Genomic DNA, 18,460 nt, shown 5'->3' on the forward strand with positions numbered 1-18,460 from the left:
GTTTAAAGTAGGAGTGGAATCAGAAATCTTATTAAAACTGCTGACGCATTAATGATGTTTATTTATTTCACAGATACTGATCCAGTACTTCATCCAAACCTCCAGAGTTGAAATCCACCAAAGTCACATTGTCAAATTGATCGACTGGGCATTAACTTGACTTATTTTTATTTATCTAGATTTATGTTCTCGACAGATTCTTCTAGCAAAGTGACATATTTGGAAAAGCTTAACATCCAATGCCAATAATGCTAATACATTCTTATTTATTAACCTTTTGTAATTTTTGAAAAGTATTCAATTACATTTCAAGTTATTATTTCTGTTTCATCATTTTATTTTTGTTTTTATTTCTGTAAATTGGTGTAATTGGCGCAGCCCTCAAATTAAAGTCTTAGTAAACATCAAGTAAATGACATTCATAGTTTCAGTCAAAGAAGATCAATAAAATACTAGTGTTTCACAAAGGTGTACAGCATAAAAAAATGTTTAAAGAAAGGGCAGATTTTTGTAGTCCACTCATAAATTGATTTTACTACTAGGTTATGTTTTTTTAACCCCTGGTTCATATATATATATATGTGATCTTCTGAAGTAGTTCATGTCATGGCTCATTTGAAAATGGGTCTATGGGGTCAAATCAGCACAGCCAGACATCAGAGTCATGAAAGTTCAGTTTGCTCAAGATCTCCAAACATGCTGAGAGGGCAACAACTTCCCGGAAACATTCCTATCTGTCTGAACGTTTAAAATGACACGAGAAAGAGAAATCCCAGAGTAGAATTTGTGGACAGAGAAACATTCATATGTGAGAAGGAAACGACATCCTTGTTGACAATGAAGAAGACTTCTGTTGAAAATTTTTAAAATGAGCAAAATGTGATTATAATTCTGTGTTTGTGGAAATTTGATTTTAAATGTGTTTTGTGGATTGCAATTTTCAAGAGTAGTTAAAAAAAAACACAAGGTGGTGACTGTAAATCATAGACAATGTACTCATTGAGAAGTGTTAGTTTTAGGAAAAACTGACACATGCTGATGATGGTGAATGATGTTTAGAGAAGTGAAGAAAATGTCTGACGAATGCTAGTATGCTGAACCACATAATTCAGACAAATGAATCCGTTACCTAGACTGTAAAATTGTTAATGTTCAGGATTAGAAGTTACAGAGAGGAGCTCGTGTGTTTCCAGGTCAGATGAAACTTAAGTAAACAAAGACGTGATTCTTTCCAACTCGTCCCGAATGAAATGCATAATGTGTTCTAATATACCCTTGGCCTTGAGGATTTAACTGCATATATTTTACAGACTCTAATCATCGGAAAATTTGAATTCAGTGATATTTCAATCACAGAAATGATGTTTTTGTACATTAAAAAAGCTGTCATGAAAATTTTATTCATAATTTTCATACTTGAGTCTACTTTTTTGGCTACTGTAAATTGTAGAACTGAGTTGTTATTCAACTCCAGTCCACTAGATGCTCAACACCTCGATTCACAGAACTATCCCATCCTATGAAGAACCTCCAGGAACAGTGCTGGCAGCTTTTCATCACAACATCAGCACAGATCTCTCACCCATAAAGCATCATGGCATGCGATGATCACATAAACTCGTGTGTGAAGCTTCTGCTACTGTTGGTTGTGTTGTGCGCGGCGCGCGCTTCTGCTGACAGGACCAAAACACTCGACTTCGATGTCAAACCTGGAGGAGTTGTGCAGACTTTCTCAGCCAAACTGGTGAGTAGTACGCATATTAATACTATAGCAACGTAATATTTATAAAACAACATGTTTTGTTGGATAGAAACGTAAACAAATAATTTTCGTGGTTTTTCCTCAATGATTAGCATAGACTCAATTTCGTGTTTACATAGTCGTTTTCCAGTTCTCATTCATAGTCATTATTACATTTGAAACTGCATGCCCTACTGTAATTCGTATCTCTTCACAATTTGTTCATATTAAACTCTATACTGTAATGAATGGATACTGTGTTTGAAAAACCGCGACGCGTTGAAAGGAAATCCACACGTCATCTTCTCATTGGACTGTTGTGGAGGCGCGGACGTGCGCGCCACCTAACGGCTCAAAAACACGTTAAAGGAATAGTTTTAGTCAGTAAAATTATTTACTCACCCTCATGCAGTTACAAATCCGTATGACTTAATGTTGTCTCTGAAACCCCGATATTTTGATGAATCTCCGAAGGTTTTTTCCATAATATTCAATCGAGGAAAATATAATCTTCCATCACCTGAACTATCATTCGACAGTATTATTGTGAGGGACAGACCAAAATATTGCGCTTTAGCTCTTAAAGAGATAGTTCACCCCAAGATGAAAATTCGTTCATCATTTATTTACCCTAAAGTTGTTACAATCCTGTATGAATTTATTTCTCCCGCTAAACACAAAAGAAGGTATTTTGATAACTGTCAGTAACCAAAAAGTTGACGGGCCGTTGACTTCCATAGTATGTATATATAACTATGGAGGTCAATAGGGCCCATCAACTGTTTGGTTACCTTTACCAACATTCTTCAAAATGTTATTTTGTGTTTAGCAGGAGAAAGACATTTTTACATGTTTGAGGGTGAATGTGTCATGGTTTTTATGTGTATCTCACGCACTAAATTTAAATCAGTTTATGATTCCTTGTCAGTGTCAGTTTTTAATTTTTTATAAATGTAGTAATAATAACTGTCAGGCTTTTGAAAGGAACAATGGTTACCATGGTAATTTTTGTAAGGGTCAGCATCTTTTCAATAAGGAGTCGTTCTCAAAAGATCAGTCTGGAAAATTTGCATATTTCGTGGGTGGAAGCTTGGCATTTTCAACATGTTTATCTATTCACAATGATCTATTTCTTGTTTTAGAAAAAGTATAAATGCACCTTCACATATGCGTCTCAAGGAGGAACCAACGAGGTAAGACATTATCTGTTATTTATAATCTCAGATAATACACAGTTCTCAAAATATAAATACTATGCACTAACAAAACTTGTGATTTTTGTACTTTTGTTAGTTATTAGATTAATATCTAATACAACTGAATTATTGATGAATGGCAGGTACTTGTATATAGATATTTATTATTAATTATTGCTTCCACTCCCATTTTAATTGTATAATAACTTTATTAAAATTATAATAATTTAATATGACTATTATCAATATTATTATTAGAATAATTAAAACCATTTCCACTACTACCATTGTTTATTTGCCGCCTTCTTCATCCCCCCTCCCTAAACCCAATCTTGATGAAATTAGTTTATTTTTGTTATTATTTATGGATTTTACTAGTGTTATATCTGTTACTTTTCCAGTGATAACTTATTATTATGATTTTTTGCTTTTAATATTGGTATATCTGTTATACTTTACAGCTACTCTCTGGTTTATATTCTCTGGTTTATGCTTCCATTCCCACACTTAGACAGACACACACACACACACACACACACACACACACACACACACACACACACACATATACAGGAGTTATCAGAATTTACTTATGTTGGCTGTTTGTTTGTTTGTCCTGTTTATTTTTTATTTAGCACATGTATATCGTGTCACTGTTTACATTTTACATTTTTTATTTGAAGACAATCTCGGCGATTGTTGTGGCATCAAAAAATGTGTCACTCCGCCACTAACGACATGGGAAATTGCAGCAATTATGCGCCGTCGTGATTTCACAGAATTGCTCCGTTTCTGACTTAAATGTGAACCCTTTGTGCTTTTATTCCCTCCTGTAGCAATGGCAAATGAGCGTCGGCCTGAGTGATGACGAACAGATGTTTTCCTGTTCAATATGGAGGTAACTATAAAAACACTGTTATATTGGTGTTATAAAAAGCTATACTCAATATGCAATACTAAAAAGTAGAAGTACTAGCAAATCTAGTCTAGTCTGTTTTCAAACGTTGTTGTTAAACTTGAGATGAAAGAGGGAACGATATTGATTTTTCTCTGTCATTTTCACGATAGGCCTCAAGGAAAGTCCTACTTGTTTTTTACCCAGTTCAAAGCGGAGATAAAAGGAGCGAAGATTGAGTACGCCACCGCATATGTAAGTATCATAGCTATCCATCACGACCTGACACCACCTCAATGAGTGAAACACTCAGCAATAGGAATGATTCAATATGAAGAAACCTCCTTTTAATGTGTTGATGCATTTCATAGACCAAGACTTTTCAGAAGATATATTTTTATTTGCGCATAAAAAGAATTGGCACATGTTTTTTGTAAAGCATGTTTAAAAATGTATCCTCAGTCGTGACATTGACATTTTGCCGCAGATCAAACCTTAATTCAGATTCCTAACGCTCGTCGCTCTCAGATCAAAAGCAGTCAGCCCTTTTTTATACAGGTGTTGCATATCAAGACTTTGTGAAAAGATCTTCATCTTCGGATCGCATTGAGATTCTCAGTAGCGAGATGACGGTGACGTTTTTGTGGCCTTGTCCCTGGTGTTCAAAAGTTCAAAAGCATAGGCTCATGTCTCTTTTTGTCTTTCTTAGACGAGATCTCTGTCATCCAGCCCACTCCTCTAGGCTTCTCCGTTAATGTCTGGTGTCACTCATCCTCTCTCTTTCTCTTCTTCTCAGTCCCAGACGGCCGTGGGAGGACAGAAGGATGTTGCTTTGAAGGAAGAAGAGTACATTGTGTCAGAGTCTGCAGGTGAGTCAGCATATTACTCCTTCCAGTAGTGTTCATGCAGCCGTGGAAAAACCTGGAAAATCAGTCAATTTTAAAGGTGACATATTTTTTTACAAGATGTAATATACATATTATATATATTTATTAGTCAGCTGGTCATTGTCACAAAATAAACCCCATCAGGATGATCAGCTCTTCAAGTCGACTACTATCCATAAGTGTTTTATTTTCTGTTAATGACCCGATGCATAATCTCACTTAGTACACAGCTACTTGCCAAATGAATTCAGGTTGATTGATACACTTTTTGCTATTGAGATGACTGGGAAAAAGTGTCCCAATCAATTCCCCCCTAATATATTTTTTATTATTTGACTATATAATGATCACATCTTGTTGATAAGCTTAACTGAACAAGCATTGTCATCTATAATAATTTATAGGTTATATCATTAGCAATTTACAATCTAATATATACTATTTTGCCAAAAGTATTGGGACACCCGTCCAAATCATTAAATTCAGGTGTTCCAATCACTTCCATGGCCACAGGTGTGTAACATCATGGCCACAGGTGTGTAACATCATGGCCACACAGGTGTGTAACATCATGGCCACACAGGTGTGTAACATCATGGCCACACAGGTGTGTAACATCATGGCCACACAGGTGTGTAACATCATGGCCACACAGGTGTGTAACATCATGGCCACACAGGTGTGTAACATCATGGCCACACAGGTGTGTAACATCATGGCCACACAGGTGTGTAACATCATGGCCACAGGTGTGTAACATCATGGCCACACAGGTGTGTAACATCATGGCCACACAGGTGTGTAACATCATGGCCACACAGGTGTGTAACATCATGGCCACACAGGTGTGTAACATCATGGCCACACAGGTGTGTAACATCATGGCCACACAGGTGTGTAGCATCATGGCCACACAGGTGTGTAACATCATGGCCACACAGGTGTGTAACATCATGGCCACACAGGTGTGTAACATCATGGCCACACAGGTGTGTAACATCATGGCCACACAGGTGTGTAACATCATGGCCACACAGGTGTGTAACATCATGGCCACACAGGTGTGTAACATCATGGCCACACAGGTGTGTAACATCATGGCCACACAGGTGTGTAACATCATGGCCACAGGTGTGTAACATCATGGCCACACAGGTGTGTAACATCATGGCCACACAGGTGTGTAACATCATGGCCACACAGGTGTGTAACATCATGGCCACACAGGTGTGTAACATCATGGCCACACAGGTGTGTAACATCATGGCCACACAGGTGTGTAACATCATGGCCACACAGGTGTGTAACATCATGGCCACACAGGTGTGTAACATCAAGCACCGATGCATGCAGGCGCTTCTACAAACATCTGTGAAAGAATTGGTCGCTCTCAGGAGCTCAGTGAATTCAAGTGCACAGAAGTCGCCAGCTTTCTACAGTCAAAAGCTACAGACCTCCAAACTTCGTGTGGCCTATATATATATATAAATGTAATGTAAATCTATAGATGTAATGAAGATGTGATGTAAATCTATGGTGTCCTCAGAATGTGTCTGAAATTTCAGCTCAAATTACCCCTAGATCATTTATTATAGCTTGTCAAAGTTGCCCCTTTCTGGTTGTGAGCAAAAACGTGCCGTTTATGTGTGTGTCCCTTTAAATGTAAATGAGCTGTTGCTCCGCCTCCGTTCAGAAGAGGGCCGATCCTTTACACGAGTTTCGGATCCAATAACAAAACACGCGAATAATCCCACTCATCCAAAATCTCAGAAATAACAGTAGCGAGTGCAGCCTTACGGAGAGACTTAGGAAGAGGTTGCACTTTTAGACGCACCTGCACGTTTCTGAATGTTGTTGTTGTGGAGTTGATTCATCTCATCGACTTGCATGTACTGTCATGTTTAACTTTTACACAAGTGTACACAGTTCCCTGAGGACTTTATATGACAGCTGTGACAGTTTCTGGTCAAATAGTGTTCAGTGTTCGTCTGTGCAGCAACAACAGAACGGTTTACATGCTTTGCTGGAACTTTTGCCATTTGCTTAGAAATGGTTACACTGTTGTCGCTTGCGAAAACCAGATGGCGGCGGTAAACTTGCAGATTAAGGGGCGGTAATATTATAATAAGATCCTCTTCCTACGTCAGAAGGGGAGCGAAATCTGATCTGCTTATTTTTTAACATTCTTGCAGAGAAAGGCTCACCAAAACAAAGTTACTGGTCACTTTTCACGTTTTCTGGGAAAAAGTCAGATTTTCATGATTATCTGAGTTTCCTAGTCATAGAAATTATTACAATCAGGCAATTTCTATACCGAATATGAATGTTGCTGATCATTCACATCTTGTTTTTTAGTGACCCACAGAGACGGGAAATTCCGTTCCGAGCTTTCCAAGCTCCTTGTCATTGGTCGGACACGCCACGATGAACTCTGATTGGCCGATCCGAAAGAGGATTTTCCTATTGCTCAAGGACATTGGTTATTTGACGGCTATGGACACTCTGCCACTTAACTGTTCACTGATATCAAGCAAAGGAAATCAAGACACAGGAACTTCCTGTGATCGGAAATACTACAGAGATTTTCTATAGAGGCAGCATTACGCCAATGGCCATGAACTGGACTGATCATCCAATGAGGTAGACGACAAATCTATTATTGGACATTAAGGTGAAAACAAATGCACATTTATTCATATTTCTGAGGTGTTATGAGTGCTTCTTCAAATTAATTTCAGAACAGTAGATTGATTTCTATTCTTGGCAGCATTTATGGGTTTATGGTTTCAGCCTTCATACCTTCAAATGTGATTATCAAGAGCGCATTTATGCTCATACTGTACTTACTTTCTTAAGCTGCCGCTTGTAGAGAATTCTCACAACAATCGTTGGGGTATGTCAGAGTCCTTTGATTATTTCTGTGGTGGAGGAAAAGACAGGAAGACAGGAAAACAGTTACTCTTCCAGTCATACTTTATTCTGATAGCTGATGTCCTGGAATTTTTAATAAATCTGTTATCAGAACGTTTTGTTTCTCGCGTCACAATTTTCTAATCAAATGACTTTTTGTATTCATATTTTTGCATAAAGTAAAGGTGCAGTGTCTGTTTTCAAGCAGGAGAATCTGCAGCTGTGTCCGGCATTTCTTTTGAGGAGATCTGTGTAATGAAAATTAAGTATTGTAAAATGAAAAAAACAACGTTTTTAAAATTTTTTTATCTTTCTAAGTGTGCAAATTCTGTCATATTGTGATATTTGTCCAGTCAGCTTTGTACATCTGCACAAGTGTACATATGAGCGTCTGAAACGTGTCATAATCCTCATTGTCAGCAATTTTCGAAATGAATGGGTAACGCTTTACAATCAGGATCATTAGTTAACATGAACTAAGAATGAACAATACTTCTTCAGCATTTATTAATCTTATTTAATATTAGTTTTAATATTTACTAATAAATTATTAAGATCAAAGTTTGTATTTGTTAACATTAGTTAATAAACTGTGATCTAACATGAACAAACAGCTGGATTTTTATGAACTAACATTATCAAAGATTAAAAAGCACTGTAACAAATGTATTGACCATAGTTAATGTTAGGTAATACATTAAGTAATGTTAACTAATGAATCTTATATTAAAGTGTTACCAATGAATGTGAAAGCGTGACTTTTTCCCACAGAAGATTCTGCTAGAAAATGCTTTGAAATGAGCATTGCAGCACACATGAGGGAGACATAATGCTGTAAAAGTATGCTTAACCTAGTTTCCTTTCAGTACCTGTTGAAAAGTGCTTGCATTTGCACTGTCGCATAGTGATTTTGCTAAAACACCCTCAGGACGTGTATCTGAGAACATCATATTTTTAAGGCAAGACTTCAAGCACTACTAGACCAGAGTTAGGAAAGCAATAAAAAAATAATCCTTTAACAGATTGGGGGGGTTGCTGGGAGATCAGAGGAATAGAGATTGAGATTGCATCCCACTCCAGATGTCATCTAAGGCTAGAAATAATCTCCCGCTACCTTTGACTTGCGTACAGTATTTCAAAGTCGTCACTCTCTAGATTTATCATTGCATGATGTTTCTGTCCTGTCCTAAAGCGAAAAAGCATTACAAGGTTCACCTGCTGTCTGAGAGACTTTACCGGACATTACATTGCTTCTGCACTCTATTGGATCCAGAAAGGATCAAACTTACTAGAAAGGTGCCTGCCTGTAACCCAGTATACCACATCGAGTGAGTGATGCTCCGCTTTTGTGTCCTGAAGCCACGGTCTGCTCAAACAATGGTCGAGAGCAGTGTCCGTTTAAAGGGGTAGGGCGGCGTCTTCTGCCCTTTGTTTTTTGCTTTGGGATTTGCTCTTCCCATTGTGCTGGCGTAAGGGTAAGGAGGAGGCTTCTTGCTCCTGCGCCCTGATGTATGTTGTTGAGAGTTGACCGTCTCCATTTTTTGACCTGCCTCATGCAGATCTCCGGTCGGATATGGTGGTGGGGACACAGATGGAGTCGGTGTTTTGACTCCTTGAGAAGACGCCACTTCCCTGTCCATCTTTCCTCTGAAAGCGTCCCCTTGTTCCTCTTTGCAAATGTCAATGTCAGCCGTCAGAAGGTCTATCTTCTGGACCACCTGAGTTCCAGGGGATGACAATGCATATAGTTAAACGCTCAGTTCACCCAAAAATTAAAATTCTGTCATAAATTACTCACCCTCATGTTGTTCCAACCCCCTGTAAGACTTTCATTCATCTTTGGGACACAAATGAAGATCTTTTTGATGAAATCTGAGGCTACGTCTACATTAATTCGGATAGATTTGAAAACAGAGTTTCAAAACGCTCTCCTTCCACACTAACGTTTTTAAGCGTTTTCTAAGTTTCTCATTCACAGTGAAATGGCAGAAAACGCTAAATTCACCTTACAGCGCATGTGTAAACCCTCATAAAAGCTCACTGAGATGATACAGACTTTGTTACATGTACTTACCATAGTAATAGCAGTAAATTATGCATAATTACATGCAACTAGCCCTCAACCAAATCCTAATCCTACCCTAACACTATAGTATTTATTTTATTTTATTTATTTTACCTTTATTTTACCAGGAAAAGAAGCACATTGAGATTAAGAATCCCTTTTACAAGAGCGTCCTGGCCAAGACTCACAGACACAGCTGAGTTTAACAAATAACATTCATCAATACATATAGACACACAAGCAAATACAATCAGTTTCAAAATCAATGCATAGCTAGTTAAAACATCTACAGCCCGCTGTGTCTTTCTCCAAATCGTTTAAAACTACTTTAAAAGTGTCCAATGAAACCCCCTCCCCCTTGGTTTCAAAGTACTTAGCAAATTATTCCAGGCAAAGGGAGCAGCAAATTTAAATGTCCTTTTTCCCGAATTCAGTGCGTACCACTGGAATAGACAGCAAGAATAATTCCTGGGACCGTAGGCTATAGCTACAAACATACCCTTTACTGATGTATGTACAAAGATATGAAGGAAGTAGACCCAGGAAAGATTTATAAATGAAAACATGCCAGTGTTAAAAACATGCCAAGTACATGTTGTTAATTAATATTAATCAGTACCTAAATGTATAATTACACTGTAACAATGACGCCTTAAAATAAAGTGTAACCTAAAGTTCTCATGCTATTCTGGCAGGATCATTTTATTTAGCTAAATATCTCACCATTCACAGATGCGTCAGGTCGCACACAATCAACATTTCATGTTTGGTCTAAAATGACACGGCTCTCATGTTTTGTCTCAGGACAGCAAATGCGAGTGAATTTTCTGTCATCTTTGCAGGACTGTGCAAAGGAACATCTTTTAGCGAGTGTGTGTGAAAGTGATTAGCACATAGCAGGCACAATACTGGTATAAACATGAATATCTGTGGGTTCAATATGCGTCACATGACTTGAAGTTACGTCATCGTTTTCAAACACCTCCGTTTTCACAGTCCACACTACAACACGAAAACTTTAAACTTAACACTTAACACTTTAAACACTTAACTAGCACGAACACCTAAGACTTACAGCCACAATGTTATAATTGAGACAGGAGGAGGTACTTAACTATTATTTTATGTGTTAATAATTCACTTTAAGTAGAAATGCAAATGGAAACATGCTTTTCAATATAACGCAAGATCCTTCAAAAAAGTAAAACTAACTAATCTGTTTAACGACATGTTAATATGTAAAGAAAATAAATGGATTTTCCTTGCAAAAAACTGTGGCGCTGTTTAAAAATGTATCTGTTTGATAATTTCGTATTAGTGTGGACAAGGCCTGAGAGCTTTCTGTGCCTCTGTTGACAGGCTACGCAACTACCACACTGACTCTTTAAAACGTTCATAAAGAGATTGTAAAACGAATCCATATGAATTGAACGGTTTAGTCCAAATTTTCTCATCTCTTTATGAACTTTTTGAAGCGTCAAATTGGTAGTTGCGTAGCTTTCAAAGGAGGGATGGAAATCTCAGAAAGATCTTCATCAAAAGATCTCCATTTGTGTTCTGAAGATGAACGAAAGTCTTTTTAATTTTTGGGTGAACTATCCCTTTAATGCAAATAGTTCCTTGAAACATAGAGTACTACTCAAGCTTATATTAGGGCACATTTCACGCAAGAGTGTTTACAAGATTATGAAACTCTACGTACAGCGGCTCTTTCTTCTATCTCGTCTGAGAGGACCATAATCCACCGGCCAACTCTTCTCTCCGATACTGAATAGATTTGCTAAATGGAGCGTATCAGACCATTCCTCTCTGCATTAAAGTTTCACTATCCCCTCACAGAAGTGATATTACTCAATTGCAATAAATTCAGTGGATCTCTATAAAGAGTATTAATTATTGATATGAAGATAAATATGAAAACTCATGATCCGTGCATTATCTTAAGTACGACCATTAAGAGTATCCAGCACTTGATGAAGGATAGTAAAGAGTTTGTTATTTAACCAAACAGAACATTTAAACGCCACCCTTTGTTGCACTCATTATGAAGAACATCTGTTAACATCCCCAAGTGATAAATAAACCTTTACCTCCTTCATTTCCAGATGTATCTCTTTCAGGCCATGTAACACCTCCTCGAGATTCGCAACAACTCTTTGGATTTGGTCCCGAATTGCTCTTTCCGACTGCTTCGAGCTAAAAGTCCCTCGTCCTGGTTCATTTAGATCCACTTGGGCAACTTTTACTTGGCACTTAAAATGGTTCGTATTGGGTTTGTTGACCTCTTCTTTGGTTGACTGCATAACTTCATGCACCAGACTTGGTCCGTTCAAGTCTTGCATTACACGTCCCAAGCATCTACTTAAAGCTCCCTGTCCGTTACAAGTGCAAATTTCTGAATCCCTTTTAAAGGTCGAATTGGGAGCGTCACTCGCTTCCATGCAGTTTGAACCATGTTGCAGGGCCACTCGCACAGAGCCTGATTGTTGGTCCTCCGCACAAACAGGCTCTCCACAGTTTCCATGACCTCTGAACTGTGTTGGCGTGTCCAAAGCACACTTCCTCAAGAAGGGGTGTGTCTCGGTCTGGTGCCGGTGGCCTACAAAGCTGCATTCTCTCAAGCTGTAGTTCACAGAGACGCTGTTATGTTGCGCCCGATCCCACCGCACACTCCTATGACAGATCTGACCAGTTACGTCATGCCGTCGACCCCCCTGAAAGGCAAGACATTGCTTGGGACCGGGAGTGTATCCATTCAGGGGCGAATTCTGCACCTTTGGTCCACAGGTGTTCGTTACATGCTCCCCATTCCCAAAACAGGAAAGGAGGTCAGCTTGTGGTCCATTTTGGGTTGGGTTAATGGGTTGAATGCACTGCTCTCCGACCCCTTTTGTCTCGGAAAACATTCTTCGGCCCAAGAATGGGACTCTCGAGAGGACGCGTCCCGTCTTTAAATGTCCCGGCCTTGTCATTACCAGATGTTTTTCTAATCTGTCAAACTTTCTCTTGCTTGTTTCTTCACTCTGGCCCCCACCTTCCCGGGGTTTGCTTCCTCCTGGTGTGTTTTCTTCCTCTGGATCCTTGCCCTTCTCTCTCTCTCACCTTGCTTTGTTCCCGTCGTCCCGCCAGCATCCGTTTTCCACCTTGTCTCTCTCAAACTCCCTGCATTTCTGTTCCACCGGCTGTTGCTTTGCTTTCCTGGCTTTGACTCCCTCTCTCTCGCTCACTCGCACTGCGTTGCCTCCCTTTCTGGTTGATTCTTCCTCCCACTCCCTCTCACGGCTTTTCCTCGCTCCCTCTCTCTCTTTCTCCCTACTTGCAGGAACTCATCGTACCTCAATCAGTAAAGGGGGGATGTGGTGGGGGGTTTAATCCAGTGGCGATGCTAAATCTCCATGTATGTTCCCAGCCTCGGGACTGATCTGATTACTCCTGTTCTGCCTCAGTACGCGACAATTACATCTAGGATTTTATAGCAGGAAGCAAGGAAAAAAGAAGACTCCCCCTCTAGTGCTTTATGGGGCAGCGCAAGCAGGGCTAGTCCCTAAAAAAAAAAATTGCATGAGGATGCAACTTTTAAAATTAATAACCCAGCACACTGCAGCATGAAAATACTTCTTCATGTCTTTGGTTTATTTCGGGTTTATCTGCTATGGAGAGGTTCCCAAAAAGAGCAAATTCTCAAGTTTGAATTCTGCTGCATTTTCAAACGTTTTAGTAACCACAACAGTTTTATGAGTTTCTAATGATTTTTGATTTTTACGTTAACCACTTTATTAATCACACAAGGGGTTAATTATATTAGGCCAGAGGCATCGCATCACAAGCCTAAAAAAACATACATTAAAATCAATCAGATTCCACAAGGTGACATTTTTGCACCAAAAATGGCACCTCGAATGTGATTAACCTGAAAGTCACACATGTATTTGTTTTTTGGGGTTTTTTGGTTATAGTCCCATACCAGTATGCAAGATTGAAAGGTCACAAATGCAAACTTTCATCGTGACTCCCAGACGCTTTCGTGTTATTGTAAAGTTTCGGTTCTTTTCTCATTTCCACATAATCTTGACCGATCACTCTGAGAAAGGTCAAGAATTTTACACTTGACACGTTCTCTGATTCATATCAAACCAAAGTACATTCAACAGAAAAGAAAAATCTTACACTGCGACTGCAGGTAACTTAGTGCATTTTTAGATACTTATTTTGTTATGTTCACTGCCGTTCAAAAGTTTCTTTTTTTTAAAGGTTTTTAATGTTTCAGTACATTTTTTAAGTCTCTTCTGATCACCAAGGCTGCATTTATTTGGTTAAAAATACAAAACAAACAGTAATATTGTGAAATATTACAATTTAAAATAATTTTTATTATTATTTATTTTAATATATTTTAAACTATTTTTTTCTTGTGATCAAAGCTGAATTTTCAGCATCATCACATTCCTTCCGAAATCATTCTAATATAATTTGCTGCTCAAGACACATTTATTATTATTATCAATGTTAAAACATTTTTTTTCATGATTCTTTGATAAATAGAAAGGGAAAAAAACAGCATTTATTTGAAATAGAATTTTTGGTAACATTATTAATGTCATTACTGTAACTTTTGAGATGGTAATGCATCCTTGCTGAATAAAAGTATTAATTTCTTTCTTAAAAAAAAATTCTTACTGACGGCAAACATTTGAACGGTAGAGTATAATGTTACAAAAGCTTTCCATTTCAGATAAATGCTGTTCTTTTGAACTTTCTATTCATCAAATAATCGTGAAAAAAGGTACACAACTGTTTTCAACATTGATGATAATAATAAATGTTTATTGAGAATCATATTATACTGATTTCTTAAGTATCAATGTGACATTAAAGATTGGAGTAATGATGCTGAAAATTCAGCTTTGATCACAGGAATACATTTTAAAAAGTTATATTAAATTGTAATAATATTTTGCATAATTACTGTTTTATTTTTGTTTTGCTTTTTAATTAAATAAATACAGCCTTGGTGAGCAGAAGAGACTTAAAAATCTTACCGTTCCCAAACTTTTGAACGGCATTGTGTGTTATTTAAGATTTAAGCTCATGATCTTAATGTTACTTAATTTTCCGCTTACGCTACACACACTGTACACTTATATTTCTAGAAATATATTGCTAAATGAACAACTGAAACACATTTATGCTTCATCTTTGTCTCATGACCTCATCATACTGTATACAAGTAGCGTCCAATTAGCATCTTGTAAATAAATACAGCTATTTTTGGGGTAATTTCTGTGGTTTTAACTCAATTTTGATCGATTATAAATAAAGATGCTTAGAATTGTGGCTGTAATTACTTCCAGTCAACACTGGGAATGGGAAGGTCAAGTTGAGGACGTTGCATTGTGGGATACAGTCCTGCATTTTGAATCTGGTTTGAAAACCGTGTTCCATTTGGTGACGCTAATAGTGTAGAAGTTTAATCTCTTAGTAGAATAAATGACAAATAAAAGCAGTAAATATATTTTCTGTATAGCACTTGGTTCAGCAGGAAACAGAAACATGACTGACTGTTCTGATAAACAGCTTGAGCACAGCCACAGAGATGTTATCGTCCTCGTAGCTTCTGCAGGCTAGCGGTCCCAGAGCGCGGGTCAGAGGGCCTTTTGTTTGACACCAGACACATCGCTGTGCTTTGAGACCTCACTCTCACTGAGTGCGAGCCATAAATGGCAGAAAAACACAGCAATTAATTTGCATTTCAGTTTTGACGGGTAAGTGCTGTTACCTGTCAAGTCTGCGACACTATATTACACTATATAATGGCCTGCAGATGCTGTTACAACAGCTGTGGTGTTTTTAACCTCATCCATACATTTGAGCTGAAATGGATGTGTTCATCAGAGGGGTCCAAGACTCTATAGTGCAGCAGATTAATGGCATATTTCAAGAGAATCGTTCAAATTGGTAGCATGAAGCATGAAATTTGGCACAGATACTCTCTAAACAATGCGTTTGGCCACCCAAAAATTCAACATGGCGGCCATTTCTCTTGAATCCTTACATCAATTTTTGGAAACAGTGGAAATGAACATAGGAAAGGAGGGCAGCCATCTTCAAAAATGTTTTCCTTCCTGAATTTTTACTGGCCACTTCCTTTTTCTAACAGTGGCCCTTCCTATCTGTGGACTGCACCTTGCCGTGGTGGAGAGGCTTGTGTATTCCAATGAACCTGAGAGATATGCCGGCGGGGATTTTATATCCCTGGCAAGTTTAACTAAGTCTGACAGGTCAAAGGAGAGGAGGCAGATAAAGCAGACATTGACTATTTGACAGAAATGGTGGCCATCTTGAAAATGGTCGCCATCCTGAATTTTTGAGTGGCACATACCTTTTTTTCAAAAGAGTGTTCCTTGAAGAGTTTCTCTGCCTAATTTTATGCTTGCATCAACATTTGAACAATTGAAATAATTCATATTCGACAGGAACGTTGGCCATCTTTAAAAATGGCGACCATCTTGAATTTTTGAGGGACAAGCTTATTTTTCCATTAACATGTTCTTTAGAGAGTATTTGTATCAAATTATATGCTGGATCACTATTTGAATAATTGATATAATAAGCATTGAATAGCAATGGTGGCCATCTTGAAAATTGGCAGCCATATTGAATTTTTGAGTGGCCAACGCCATTTTCCAAAATAGTGTCCCTTAGAGAGTATCTGTGCCAAATGTCATGCTTCTATACCAAAGTGAATGATTTTTCTCACTAATCTGCTGCACTACTTGGACTTTTGTCGCGCTTGAACCACAAATACACACACACAAAAAATATAATGGATTTGAGGAGTTTTGTGGTTGAAATTTAAAAAAGTAACAAATCCTTCCTTCGCGGGTCAATTTCTGCCCCTCAGGAATGAATGGAATAAGAGCAATGCTTCAGTACACTTAGAAAAACTAAAAATGCTAAAACTTTACCAAAAAGATTATCTGAATTATTATTATTATGTATCTGAATGCATACTGAAGTTAACTGATTTTAGGACCCAGCGGATCAGCTCATTTGCTCCATATAGAGTTATAAGGTCATCTAGTGGCAGGAGTCATGAAATATTTTATAATTATTATAATTAAATAAATAAATAAATCCACAAGAGGTCGCAAAGACACCCAAATGCAAGATATTTTGAGCTGAATTAAAAGGGTTATGCATGAAATTGTGAGTTATTTTGAATTTAAGTTGAATGAATGTGAGAATTGTGCTATTTATTCATTATTTATTGATCAAATCTAGTAATTTAAAGGTAATTAAAATAAAAAATAACAAAAAATCTTTCTGGACAATAAAATAAGTATAGTTTCAGGGCTTCGGGTCATTTTGACCCGCGGGGCAAAGATGAGGGTTAAACTCAGACATTTACACCGTACACATCAGCACCAGGTTTTACAAGCTGATTGTAATACGTCTTGTGGTCAGATGGTCGTTTCTAAACGTCTGATGGCTGTTACCAAGACAACCGACGGGCAGAAGAGAAGGCGTTCGTGTGTTTTGCAGGTTAGGTGTGAAGGGACATTGCGGGGAACGGGTCGAGCATGACGTCATCGCCAGCTATTAATAACTCAGGAATTCCACTTCTAGTGTGATAAACAAGGTGATGTGACAGAATTTATCAGCGCTGCATGCATAACCTTGAGAGGCGTGCAGAATATTAATGATTTCTTTATCTAGGCCATGTTTGTATTATATAAATAATTGCTTTACATGCACACTCGCTTTTAAGTGAAAACAAACACAGCAGGTTTTAGAGGACGTTCTAGAGGAGAGAAAAGCGAAGGAGGAGCAGGGAAAATAAAAAGAGAAGAGTTTTCCAGGTTGAAGAACTCCAGTCCCTGGTAACTCACGTCTCAGGTATCAGCCGGAGGGGGATCGAGCATCGGCACAGAATACAGAAGCCGTGTCAGAACGGCACATCGAAACAGCCGTGAGAAGAATAGCAAACGAAACCAGCGTGTCATCACACAGTTTCAGACTTTTTATATTGTCTCGCACTCGGCAGGCCTGTGAACATCCCTGCTATTGGTTTCAAGCTCAGGACCACCTCAGGGAGAACTAGGATTATTTTTTTATACCGAAACCACACTAAAAACATTGATGTTTTCTCTATATACTGTAAATATGTGTGTATGTATATAAATGCACGTCTATTTATACACATATATATTATATATTTGCATGTATGTCTAAATATATAGACATAATTATACAGACATGTATATATAAACATAGACATACACGTCTATATACATATATCAATAAACATTTTTGCATGCATGTCTATATATGTGTATGTATATATATATACAAACATGTATGTTTATAGACACAAGTAGACATAAACATGTTTAAATACATACACACACATATACACTATATATATATATATATATATATATAGACATAAGTAGACATGTATATATACACTTATAGGTGTGTGTCTATATATATATATATATATATATAACCCATTTGTTCAGAATTTTTGTGAAAATTAAATCAAAAAGGACTTCATTAATAAATATTCCTGGTCGATTCATCAGTGCATGTTATTCCAACAGGGGAAAAACACAGTCTTTGCAATCTTTCATCTAAAATGTAATGCTTCTTCTGAAACGACTGTCCTTTTTGGCTTCACTAAAACACTCATCCAAGCACCTGTTATACAGAGCAGATCCATTCTGGGATGAAACACCCACTTTCCACAATCCAATCAATAATAAT

General features: G+C 37.8%; 2 protein-coding genes across 2 annotated transcripts; one reads left to right on the plus strand and one right to left on the minus strand.

Annotated features, from left to right (window-relative positions):
• The first annotated feature begins 1,472 nt into the window (after positions 1-1,472).
• On the plus strand, positions 1,473-7,743 carry mydgf (myeloid-derived growth factor). The gene is made up of 6 exons (XM_077225995.1): positions 1,473-1,744; positions 2,884-2,934; positions 3,774-3,835; positions 4,006-4,087; positions 4,629-4,701; positions 7,075-7,743. The coding sequence occupies exons 1-6, from the start codon at positions 1,595-1,597 to the stop codon at positions 7,152-7,154; spliced, it is 498 nt and encodes a 165-aa protein (XP_077082110.1). The 5' UTR covers positions 1,473-1,594; the 3' UTR covers positions 7,155-7,743.
• On the minus strand, positions 4,212-12,874 carry LOC143735755 (uncharacterized). The gene is made up of 4 exons (XM_077225994.1): positions 11,785-12,874; positions 8,919-9,347; positions 7,567-7,637; positions 4,212-4,753 (listed from the first exon to the last, which is right to left on the minus strand). Exons 1-2 carry the CDS (start codon positions 12,664-12,666, stop codon positions 9,000-9,002), a joined length of 1,230 nt encoding a protein of 409 aa, XP_077082109.1. The 5' UTR covers positions 12,667-12,874; the 3' UTR covers positions 4,212-4,753; positions 7,567-7,637; positions 8,919-8,999.
• Between the last annotated feature and the right edge of the window lie 5,586 nt (positions 12,875-18,460).

The sequence above is a fragment of the Siphateles boraxobius genome, unplaced genomic scaffold, assembly GCF_051911475.1.
Source record: "Siphateles boraxobius isolate OS27281-9 unplaced genomic scaffold, OSU_SipBor_1 13, whole genome shotgun sequence".
NCBI classification, from domain to species: Eukaryota; Metazoa; Chordata; class Actinopteri; order Cypriniformes; family Leuciscidae; genus Siphateles; species Siphateles boraxobius.